The sequence below is a fragment of the Drosophila simulans genome, chromosome X (genome assembly GCF_016746395.2).
Source record: "Drosophila simulans strain w501 chromosome X, Prin_Dsim_3.1, whole genome shotgun sequence".
In the NCBI taxonomy this organism is placed as follows: Eukaryota; Metazoa; Arthropoda; class Insecta; order Diptera; family Drosophilidae; genus Drosophila; species Drosophila simulans.
The window spans coordinates 9987161-10000000 of record NC_052525.2 but is presented as its reverse complement, the minus strand read 5'-3'; the positions used below and the strand labels follow the sequence as shown (position 1 = coordinate 10000000).

At 39.9% G+C, this 12840-nt stretch overlaps 1 protein-coding gene across 5 annotated transcripts in view; it reads left to right on the top strand.

Moving 5' to 3' along the window:
- Window positions 1–12840, top strand: part of LOC6725595 (ras guanine nucleotide exchange factor P) — a 45132-nt gene that overhangs the window by 15312 nt on the left and 16980 nt on the right. For 3 of the 5 annotated variants that reach the window (XM_039296619.1, XM_039296620.1, XM_039296618.1), the window contains exon 3: window positions 7762–8133. The exons of 1 other annotated variant lie outside the window; for it this stretch is intronic. In XM_039296619.1, coding sequence (XP_039152553.1) covers window positions 7762–8133 — 372 coding nt within the window. Of the gene's footprint in view, window positions 1–7761; window positions 8138–12840 lie in introns of those variants that run through there. One more of the 5 variants, XM_039296623.2, reaches the window with a different exon arrangement.

Genomic DNA, 12840 nt, shown 5'->3' with positions numbered 1-12840 from the left:
AACACGAGTGCTAACATAATTAGCCCTTAATCATAGTCAACATGTTTGCGTAGGTGTTTCCCCCATGGGAATGCAATAATCGCGCAACGCCCTTCTGGAATTATTTTACCTGCAGTGAAGCTTAAATTAACACAAAACAAAATCATTTTATTCAAATGTGATTTATACTTTCGTTTATAAATCGATTGGGATTTAAAAAACAAACTCAACGAGGTATGACATTCCATATTTGGGTCAATATTTCCAATGTTTTGATCAAAATACCAAATATTTTTTTCACAAAAAATCTGGGAAACTATTTTTGGCTATTTACCAGTACCATTTTTTACCATTTTATACTCCTTGTAACCAATACTAACCACCCCTTTCACTTTTAAACTGATTTGGTAAAGTTAATTTTTTGCCAAATTTTCTCATTTTTTGTAAGGGGTAACATCGTTAAAATTTGAAAAAAATCAGTATACACCTGTTACTAATTATGATCACTTGGTACCAAAAATCCAAAAATCTAACAAATTCGGCACAAAAACGCGTATTTTGTAATGCAAATTGTTTGATTTTTCGGTTTAAATTACCAGGCGAACAGAAATTCCAGAAGGTGACCAACGATCAGTTGGTTTTCAGTATACACCTGTTACTGATTATGATCACTTGGTACCAAAAATCCAAAAATCTAACAAATTCGGCACAAAAACGCGTATTTTGTAATGCAAATTGTTTGATTTTTCGGTTTAAATTACCAGGCGAACAGGAATTCCAGAAGGTGACCAACGATCAGTTGGTTTTCAGTATACACCTGTTACTGATTATGATCACTTGGTACCAAAAATCCAAAAATCTAACAAATTCGGCACAAAAACGCGTATTTTGTAATGCAAATTGTTTGATTTTTCGGTTTAAATTACCAGGCGAACAGGAATTCCAGAAGGTGACCAACGATCAGTTGGTTTTCAGTATACACCTGTTACTGATTATGATCACTTGGTACCAAAAATCCAAAAATCTAACAAATTCGGCACAAAAACGCGTATTTTGTAATGCAAATTGTTTGATTTTTCGGTTTAAATTACCAGGCGAACAGGAATTCCAGAAGGTGACCAACGATCAGTTGGTTTTCAGTATACACCTGTTACTGATTATGATCACTTGGTACCAAAAATCCAAAAATCTAACAAATTCGGCACAAAAACGCGTATTTTGTAATGCAAATTGTTTGATTTTTCGGTTTAAATTACCAGGCGAACAGGTAATTCCCTTTCATTTTTAAACGGATTCTGTAAAATTAATTTTTGGCCAAATTTTTGCATTTTTTGTAAGGGGTACCATCATCAAAATTTTCGAAAAAATAAAAAATCGTAGAATTTCCAAACTTGAATGCGAATCTATTGGGATTTAAAAAACAAAAAAAATGAAAAATCATTAAAATTAACAAAAATGAAAAATAAGTTAAATATAAAAATTGTATTGCCAATTGACTGGAATTCTAATTACGAGTTCAACGAGGTATTATATGCTGTATTTTAACCCGCATTTCCAAAGATTTTGTCAGAGTACTGATTCATTTTAGTTAGAAAATCAGGAAATCCCTCAGTGTCGGCCGATGACATGGGTAAACTAATAAAACCCTGCACACACTAAGCGTTCCACATACGCCCTATGGCCCAATGGCAAAGTAAATATGTCCGAAAGCCGCAAAGAATGAACCTAATTGGAATTTAAATCAAAAGATAAACTAATTTGGCGCGAAACACAGACCTCGCCTGCTATCCGAGTTCCCAGGACCCCTAACCTGCCACTTCAATCATGCTTGAAGCACAATTTAAGGCGCGTGAATTATGCATGCTATGCGGAACAGACCTCCGTTCGTGAGTCCTGGATTTGGGTCAGAGAAACAAAATCAATAGCTCGCTGCTTGAGGGCTGTAAAAACGTGAAAAAAAGTGAGAGAAAAAAAATGGCAACGACGACGGCAGGTGAATTCCTGTTTGGCCAGGCTCACGAACACACCTCGCAAATCGTTTTCATTTATGTGTCGTTATTTGAGCCATTTCTCAAATCAATTTTCAATTTGTATTCATAGCAAATTAGACGCGCGACAGGAGCGGAATGCAATTGCCTTTGCTCGAAAATGTTCTGTCGAACTAACGCAAAATTCTCGCCGGGGCGTTAAGCTCGGCCCGCATTCAAGCCATAGGCGTAAGTTAATTTACTTGGCAGGACCCTTCGACTGACCCTTATGGTCGTTGCTTTTCGCAAACCGAAAGCCGAATAGTAGCAAAAGAAATGGAAAAGTAACCAACGAAACTGAATGCAAACATGAAACGAAATCAACACAAAGAACTCATACGAAAGGGTGGGGAACACAAGGGGTATAAAGCAGAGCTCGTTTTTGCTTTTTCTTACACTTAAAAAAAAAACTAAATTAAGTCGCATTATTGGAAATGGTTGTCAAACAAGTAACATATGTTTTCTGAAATATTATTTTAACAATTTTAAATTTTTGACAGGAAATATAAGGCATATTTAAATATATTCTTATATATATTTTTGTTTAAGTGTTTACCACGTTAGCATTTCACAAGGAGTCCAAGTTTAGCCCATGGGAAGCAATGCCTTTGAGCCGTGCAGAGGTTTTGAGTTTTTCTCTTTGACTAGATGACCAATTTTAATGAAATGCTCGTTAGTTGGCGGAGTATAAAGCATTTGAAGTTCCATTAAACATGCCGAACAATTGATGTGGTAGCATCACTTGTTCTGTTCAGGTACAATTACTAATTACTTTTAGTGTGCGCTATTATTTATAACCCAGTCCAAACTAATCTATTAACGTAGAAAGTACTAACTCAAACTCGACTAAAGCAAACAAGCAGACTCTGCCGCAGGATAAAATTCTGCAGAAGAGAGCGCACGAAAAAAAGCCACGACTTTTGATGGCTTTTCGAAAACTCAGAGACTCCGTAGCGAGTGTATTAGAGAGCGCTGCCTACCACTCGCCCTTTTTTTTTTTTTTTGCTTTTTAGCGTTTTTGGTTTAACGCAAACAAAACAAAACGCAAAGCAAACACACTACCCCGAAAAAGGAGGGCACGCATCTGTATTTGTATGTAGATATAAAAACTTCAAAGCACACACACTTAACGTGCTCAGACACGCACTGGTACACACACACACACACACAAACAACATGGCCAACATGGCGAACCTGGCGGGCGGAAGCGGAAACGAAGAAGAAGAGAGGAGAAAGCATGGCGAAGAGAGAGGCGGTGGGCGAGGGCGCGGTGGCGGCTACTTGATGTTGCTGCCACAGATTTTGTTACACTTTGCTCTTGGCTAAGCGTTTGCTAAGCTGTCGGGGGGGCGTGGCGGGGCGGGGTGGTGATTTTCCAGTGGGGGAGGGGGAGGTATGGCCACGAAGGGGCGTTATCCAGGACACGTGCCGCTGCATTCGATGCGTGACAATCGCCGGGTCAGCGCCCAACTGAAGTGCAAATTGGGTTAGCATCGAATGATTTTTGCGAATCATTTCATGTCATCGTGCATATCAATATATATATAATATATATGTATACATATATCCGGCCCCTTTTTCTCTGTTTGCGGTATCCTTTTCATGGTTAAAGTGTGACAGATTGAGTTCGTTATTTGTTCGGCACATTTTAGAGGTTTTTTTATAGTCACCAGTTTACAAGCGACAATTATATTGTTATGCGGTTTTACATTTGTTGACAGGATTGAATTGGCAACTGTTTTTATTTATTGATGGCTGTTTCTTTTGCCGTATTTTTTTTGCACTGCTTTAAATTCATTTTTTCCCCTTCCGATAGATGATTTAACTGACTTCCCGTGCGTATTGCCTTTACCAGTTTACATTCATATTAAATCCTCGAGAGAGCTTTGCTTTAAGCATGACATTGGTCCAAAATATTGTGTAGAAGTTTGGTAACATTAGCTTAGTGAAAAGCCTGACAAATCTCCAAGGTAAACGATGGTTTCTCCTTCTGCATTTTTTCTTTGCTTCGAGAAATGAAATGTAACCAAGCTGATGGAAAGTCTAATTGCAAACCACAACACACAAAACAGTCGACTTTGTCGTTTTTCAAAGCTGTTTCTAAGTTGTTGGCACACATTCTGCCTTTTCCAAGGAACTTCTACCGCGGTAAACTTCCAACTTCTAACCGAAAAGCCTGAAGGCCCTTTTTCAGACAAACACACACACAGGGACACAAACACCGGAAGACAGGATGCGACATCCTGCACACATACACACACGTATAGCCGTGTGTACACAGCTGCGGCTCATTTGATCGCCGGGTTTTGGCCAATTGACGAAGGACTTTGTGCGTAAATATTTTCCAAAATGTTTGCTAATTTGACTTGAGCCACCCCTTGAATTTACTCCCGCATCCTTTGCCCAGCCCGTCAGCTGTTCAGACAGCTACCCGGTGCCATTTGTTTTTCCAAGGCCAGGCGAAAAAGTTGACAAAAGTGGGAGGTTGGCGAGTTTCGGCCTCTGGGCGGCCAAACATAATTAAACCGGAAACACCCGGCTGGCGGGATGAGACTCACTTGGGACTATTGCCTACTTATGCGGGCAGGACAATCTAATCAATATGCGCATTATATGCCTCGAATCAGATTAAATCGATGGCTAGTACGGTGAAACTAGTTTGTTTAACCACAATACAAATGTGTTCCAGAGCGGATAGCCTTTTTAATACTACAATTAACTATTAATTAAGTATGCCTTTCAAGTTTACTATTAAACAGTAAACAAAACTGGTTTCAACGCTTCAAGAGCATACCAAAAACTTCTAAAAGTAATTACGAACTTATCTTTTGAGAGTGTTTAGGTCAAGTGTTATTAAAATGCATCAAATTTCGCACCACTGACAACCTGTTAACTAAGTTAAATGGCCAGAACCTGATGTAAATCAATAATGTGTAGAGCTCGCCAGAATTCTGGCCAAGTTCAAGTGCTGAAAAACTTTCGCTCTCATTTGTTGGCCGTTGGCAATTGGCAGTTGGCAGTTTCGTACTCGTTTTGGCGATAAACGGGGCAACTGTCGTTAAATATACATGAGGGCGCCAGGCTAACGCATAAATTGCCATTTAATGAGTGCGTATATGCGTGTGTGAGTGAGTGTGAGTAAGGGGGTGTCTGTGGGTGAGCAAGCAACATGTATACAATCGGACTCCATTACCGGGAAATTCGCTTTGTGGCCCGAAGTCTTTCAGCTTGGCTAACAAGTTTGTTCCATTTTCTGAGGCGGCTGGCATTTTGAGTTATTAATAAACAGAGTGTCGCACACAGGGGCATGTGCCACACACTCGTTTAGGTTCACATCAATATTTACTCTGGCCAAGTAATTGATAGCTTATTGATTTACATGCACGAGAACTACCTTTCTTTCGTTCATACTTTTTTTTTCTTAATTTCCATACGTTTTCTCTGGGAAAACCCACTCTCTCTTATTTTTCCATAAAGGTTGCAAGCCTTCACCGGAATACCCATATATGTACGAACGTATGTGGGCTTTTTGTTTGCTGAGAACTCCTCTTCTTAGTGGCATTGAAATGGAAGAAGGTATCCTCAAAGATAGATGGTAGATCTAGAATGGTGTACGTTTGCTTATAGATGAATGCAGTACTTTGAATAGATTCTTGCTAAACGTAATAACCTGAAGAAAATATGAGTTAATATTTATTTCAACATTAAAGACGACTTCTACTGTGCGAAATTGGGATGATTTCACTTTTAGAGACACTGGATTTTAATAAAAGGATTAATTTGTGGCTTCGGGATACTTACGTTTGTTCAAACTCACATTCAGTCATCTTGAATTCCGTCACCAGCAGCTGTCAACAAACAAGCCAGCCAGGAGTCCTATATTTTTATCAGTAGGCCACAGAATAAACAGGATGAAGTGGGAGGGAATGGCCAGGAGTCAGGGGATGTCGACCAAGTGGGCGGGGCAGGAGACAGCTGACTGATTAAGGCGCAATTGGAAGCTGTCTCAGCTGCTGATGATGATGGGTTTTGCCAGTTGCCGCAAAATACTCGTACAAAAATCCCCCAAAGCCACTACCACACATACACACACTTATACACACTTCCTGCTCAAATCCACTTCTCAATTCCTCCGACCAAGAAGCTGCCCTGGGCTCAGAACTCATTAAATTACAATAAAAATAATATCGCACAGACACAAACACACACACACATACGCACAGTCAAGGCAAAAGGACACACCGGAAATACACATAAATCTCGACATAAGAATCCTTGAGAACGAATTTCGGTAAATCGTAGTCGAGGGCGGGAATAAACATTTAAGGTTGAAAGCCACGTAAACAGAAAGTAATTTAATAGCTCACAATTATTCTCATTTTTCCCGTCAAAATTCACTTATTATTGTACCACTTTGTTATATTTTGCAATACTTAAACATTAATATTCATGTTCTTTATTTTATGCGTTCGAAAAAAATCACTGAGGTTGAGGGTAAATGGTGGATAATACAAAGAGTTCCTGGAAGCGGGGGAATTAAATTAAATTTCAGTATCTGCTCGCTTATTGAGGCCACTGTGCAAATATTCATGAAAACAAAAAGCGCCATCAAGTTGTTCCACGAATCTCGACAGCGGTTGCATATTTGAAATAATTTATAAAATGAGCGGATGTGAAAACCCCAAACAAACGTGTCAATTTAATTTGGACTTTTTACGCTTATTCGCCCAATGTGTAAATACCCCTCATAAATATCATTTGTTAATATTGAACAATAGAGTCAATCAAATGCGGTAACAAAATAACAATACAAACTGCAAATACGTTTCAGCAAATAATTATATTATTTGCTCATATTTACCGGTAAACATGTACTTATTTATTTTGATTAAATTAAAAGGCCTGTGGTCAACTGTAAATTTAATGTACAAAATGCCAAGTTATCCAATGTCCTGTGTATTGAACGAATGTCCTCCGACATTTTGCTAAATCGAAACCAGAAAAAAACTCAAAGTTTAGATCCTTCCTGATCCCTATACCCGCATGCCAGGCTTCTATTAACTGCCAAGATTAACGAAATGCTACCAAATATGCTGCAAATATATAAAAATGAACGAAATTAAAACACCATTTAACATTTGTGTACAAAGCCAAACAAGCGAAAAGAGCGACAGGAGTAAAAGAAAAAGAGCAAAAAACTTTCCACTTTATGAGGCATTAAAATAAAAGGTCGTAAAAAGTGAAATGGCATAAAACCGGGACCAAATCATGAACGCGAACAAAACAAAAAAAAAAGAACCAGACTGCATCAATAGACAGCAACATACAAGGGGCCAAAGTAAACAAACAAACAAATAAACAGTCGTGCAAACAAAGAAAACAAACAGATATATAATACTAAAAAACACTAAATATATATACACCCCAGCCGTTTAAGGCAATAAAAACTCGAACTGCGCTCACACCGAAATCAAATGAAACGAAATGAAATACGCTCATCAGATGTCCAGGTACACAGTTGAGATATGTACATATATAAATAGATATATATATATTCCCCAAAACCCATATATATCCATTTTGGCAGCGTACATATGTAATGCACACGTGTATAACCAACTTTCTGTCATTTCTTCACCTCCGACGTGTCCGACTTTTGCTCTCTGCTCCTGTTCCTGCTCCTCCTCCTACTGACGATGATGATGATTCCAATGATGATTATGATACACTGATGATATTTTATTGCCCAACGAAGTCCAAACAGCAGTAGCATCCACATAAACACCAACCACAAGCGCCAGAATCGCTTCACACAGCTAATGGACCGCCTGCCCCTGGGAGGGCTCAGTTCAAGCTCGGCCAAGCTGGGCACACCGGGGGCGCCACAAGGCCACAACCAGAACCAGAACCAGTACCAGTACCAGAATCAGAGCCTGAATCCGAGTCCGAATCAGTATCAAAATCAAAATCAAGCATCAATGTCCTCGTCGCTGAGCAGCCTGAATCCCAGCAGTTCGCAGCTGGAGGTGACTTCTGCTGGCGACAATCTTCGCCGCTCCGTGAGCTTTCTCAGCGAGGAGCTGTTCCTGGACGTGGAGACCGGCGAGGAGTTCCATGATCCGCACAGGTAGTTGGTCCTTCAGTAAACAACATACCAACTAACACACGCACACACCCCAACCAACACTCACACACACACACACACACACACTTGCAAACGCGAGCGCCTGCTGCACAGATGCTGCTTGGGCCACTCGGGCGCATACTTAATGTCCTGCTAAGCAGCAAGGAGCAGCATAATAAAGGAAAAAACAATAAAAACGGCGAGCTAAATATTCAGCTGCCAAGTGGATGGCCATGCACTGACAAAAAACAACAGGAGTTCGAAATTTAAATAGCGTAATTGTTTGTTTAAAGGTCCTCAAAATGTTCATAGCGAAAATTTAATGACCATGTTTTTATGACAGAATATATTTAGCAGTTTTCCATTTCACTGTCTTCATCATTTTTTTATTGTCTCATACTAATATAACAAAGGGATCTCTATTAATTAAAAAAAAACTCTCCTCGATTAAATATAAGATGTTAAATGACAAATTTCGCTTATGTCCTTTATCGCCGTGCAGAAATCAGAGGCGATGTTACCTTAAGTAGTAAAATCTGATCCAGAATGCTGTGCTAGGCATGTTTAATGAGTAAATATTTAAAATGCCATTCCACGAGAAAAACCTTGAGGGTGCGTCCACTTAAAGATGCCAGGCCCCGATTGAATTATGTGCACAATCTTTGCATGCGAAAGTGAATAAGACCCTTCTCAAATCACGACGACAATACCGCACTTAATATCAATAAAACAATACGGCTGTCCAGAAATCAGAGTATAAATGAAGATTTGGGGCAACCGAAATACCCATTTGGGTCTCCTACCCGTACTTGTACTTATACTCGTACTCATACTCATACTCAATTCTCGATACTTAGGCACGCGAAACAACTTTGTGGCAATGGGGGATCGGGATTAGAATTCGCATTGCAGATAAGTGGATTAAGTGGCAGCGGTTGACCGCCCACTTTAACGCCCAACTAGGTGTGTTACACCAAGCCAAATTAAATTTCGATTTCCCTGAAAATTAGGTAATTAAGCTATTTAGTCCAGGTGGCAAGCAATTAAGCAAGCTTAAGTTTATTACTGTTTCACTACTAAGAACCTAGATATTTTCATGCTAAACGTACAACATCATTTCATTTAAATGTAATAATATTAATAAGTATTAAACACTTGCACCTTTAATGCTATTTATAATTTATTCATCAAATTGACAACGAAACCCCGTTAGCTCTGCACTTCCGTTTATCAGTTCATGATTAACTCAGCTCACCTAATTGTTATTGCACACAATGAGGTGCATGTTTGGGTGTTTACTCGGATTGAACGGATTGAAATGTCCCCGTTTGGCATTTGACACTTCCTCTGCGGCTTACCGCTCCATCAATCACGACGACATGCGGCAAATTAATTAATTACTAACCAGCGGCAGCTGATGAATAGCGGCTGAATAATGTATTTGATTTAGGAACTCAGCATGCCCACGCAACTGCCAAGTGTATGAATTGAATTAGCGCAGCGATGGAGATGCCGCCGCATTCGTTTTCCATTTACGTAGATGACCGGACACTTGGTCACTATTGACCATACATGGCAATGCAATTAATCGCAGGGAAGGATGTGGATTCCGATCCTTGATCTCCCCATACCCTGACTACCTGGCTCCTGACAATGGACACCACCTGCATTGAGTGCAAATTACCTGACCTTGCCGCTTGTTGACATTGCGCTCATTCGATTTGCCTTCTTACCCATTGCGAATACGATTTTATTTTCTGCATCCCTCATCCTGCATCCTGCATCCCCGCAGCCGACTGCCTGCATTATCCTTGATGCACTGACATTGGCATTGGTTGGCATTGGCCTTGGGCCGTTAATTGCATCACAATGGCCGCAGGTGGCGGTGCCGAGAGCTATATCCACCGATAGCTATTTTCCACTATCCAATCGCGAGTCCCATCGATCAGCCGCTGTCATAGCTTTGGATTAACTGGTGTCTGGTAGTTCACGTTTAATCAGAAAAAGCGCCTCTTTCATCGTTCGGCGATTGCGTTTTCAAGTTGGTGTCATTAAATCGAGATTGCTGTCATTTCGCTCCATCTTCATCTAGTAAATCACCTGAAAGTAATCGAGTGCCAACGGGAATGAAGTTGGGTATTAGTTTCTGAAAGAAATACACATAGTGGGTCCTTCGGCAGCTGCGTAACCAAGTTTCTATGGTCATTTGCCGTAATCGGTAAGCGGACATATAAAATGAAAATGAAAAATTAATCGATACTCAAAGACGGCTTACTGATTTTTTAATTATGCCAAACGGAAATCAGCAAATGACTGCAGTCAACTGAAAGATAAATATACAGTAGATCGCATTCTCAATTAAGCAAATAATATGTAGGAATTCATTTTTCATAGCATAAACATGCATTTATTCTCTTTCGCAAAATCTGGTTTTCTTTCGTAAATTCAATTTCGTTGAAATGCAAAGCTAATCAAAAGAAAGAGAAACCCTGAGTTTGGATTTAGATATTGATTGGATAGACTATTTATATTTACCACACAAAAATTGGGAATATAAGAAACAGCATAAGCCTTGATAAAATCACAAATTGAATAAGTGTGTTCTCATCTTGTTATTTAATAAAAATGCATTCAAACGAGCTGTGCTGTGAGCTTCGTACATTTTTGTGCAACATATGCAACTTAATATGTTTCGAAATCCTCTTGGAAAAGCCTTAATTCGTATAATATTTATTGCAAGTATGTTATTTCTTGGCTGTCAACCATTTGCTGTAATTCGATACGAAATCCCTTTCCAAGAATGGAATTTATGGATATTGAAAGGCTGAAACTTGATACCGAGTTGAAGAACTTTTCCTGCTTGCCTGTGTACTTACTCTTATTCAAAAAGTTCTCAGGCTCTATATATCTATATAAATTTCAGTTTAATTAAGACTTGTGCTTGCATTCAGAATGTATTTCGGCTCTATTATTATGGCAATATCAATGGTTTGTTATTCGGCAAACGAAGAGCATTATGCAAAAATAGAATTTGTGGTGCTGCTGTTGCATCGGCATCTCGGATTGCAGTTTTAATCAGGCCACCCCCTCCGCCGTATCCCACTGAATTTCACAGATTTCGCTGCGAAATGTGAATTATTTGGTTTTCGAACCCCGCACGCAAATCTGCAAAAAGCCGCAAGCCATACGCTGTAAAATGAAACTTTTGCCACTTTCGCCCCTTTGTTTTCTCACCTCTTTGTCCCGGCGGAAAACGTTAGTGAAGTCGTTTGCTCATTAAATTTTAACTATAATCTGGGTAAAGTGCGTTCTTTTAAGTCAGCTCATATAGCCAGCACTTGTGCCATTGTTGCATAACTACACTCCTTCATGTTCCAAAAATATGTAATCATATCAGCTTTCATCCTGAAGGCAAAATGTTTTTGCTCTACTTCATAAAAATTACAAAATTATTATATCCAGCAAACGTGCCAATACATAATGGCAAACAATAATAAGCATTAATTATACATTGAATTAATTATTGAACCCACCATTTGTTTTCCTCGGATATGTTTGTATCCGAAAGTATTTTTCCGGAAATACACGACCACCTGTCCCTTGGGCATTTGGTTGAACATAAATTCTCTGCGCTTTGAGGGCAAATGATGAAAATGAAACAAATTAAAACACTCGGCTTGAAGAGCTGTGGGCCATTTGGCATATGACAGCTACCCGCTGAAGGACCGAAGGACTGAAGGACCCTTCTTTGGGAAGGTCCTTGTTGCCGGTGGTGCTGAACCTCATCTGCATTCGCATTGTGAGCAGTGTGTCTTTATTTCGCACGGCACGAATTTTAATTGCATATTTCTGGTCTGGCATTTGGTTGCTAAGCCAAGAACTAAGGATCCGGACCTCAAATGCAACACGGCTGGGGAAATAGTAGTCGAAATGGGAACGGGAGCGGTAATACGACTGCGAATAGTGGTGCGCTGATTGCAGATGCAGCACCTGCTAATTGCCCACCTGTCACAAGCAGCCAGGTGAAAGAGCACTGAGAAAAAAATACAAAAAACAGAGCACAAAATTATACAAAAATATTTAAAGAAGAACTTATGGTAGTATTTAGCACTCTATTAATAAAAAAAAACATATTTAACATGGCATTGACCTCATAACTTGTTAAGTTGCATATTTTCTCGCAGTGTCTTCGTTGGTGGCCCAAAAGGTCGCCCTTGTGGGTGGCAGGAAAATGTTGCCAAACCGCACTTTCAGCCAGGTCGGTTGGCCTGACTTGCGGCCCAGTGACAAGTTGATTGTCGTCCCGGGTTGTGCCGACCAGGCCCAAGAACTCCACGTTCTTTGCCCTTCGAAAATGTGTGGGCGAAATCGAAGAAGAGGACCAGAACTGGACTCACCTCCTCCTCCTCATTTCGACTTCTCGATTTGTAGGGGTTAGCGATAATTTGCCAAATTGACTGCATTCTAATTTCAGCCACAAGGCTTCTGCGGAAAGGAAATTAAATTTCTGAACCTATTACTGACCGACGTGTGAAGGGGCAGGCAGCATGTTGCGGTTATCGCAAGGGTCTGGGATTTCGATTTGGGGTGGCCGGGGTGGCAGTCATGCCACACAATTGGCCCCTTAGTGCATCAATGATTAATGAGGCCTGAATTGCACACGTTCGACCAAACGGAAGTCATTGGTATTTGTGCACTCCAAATAAAGCC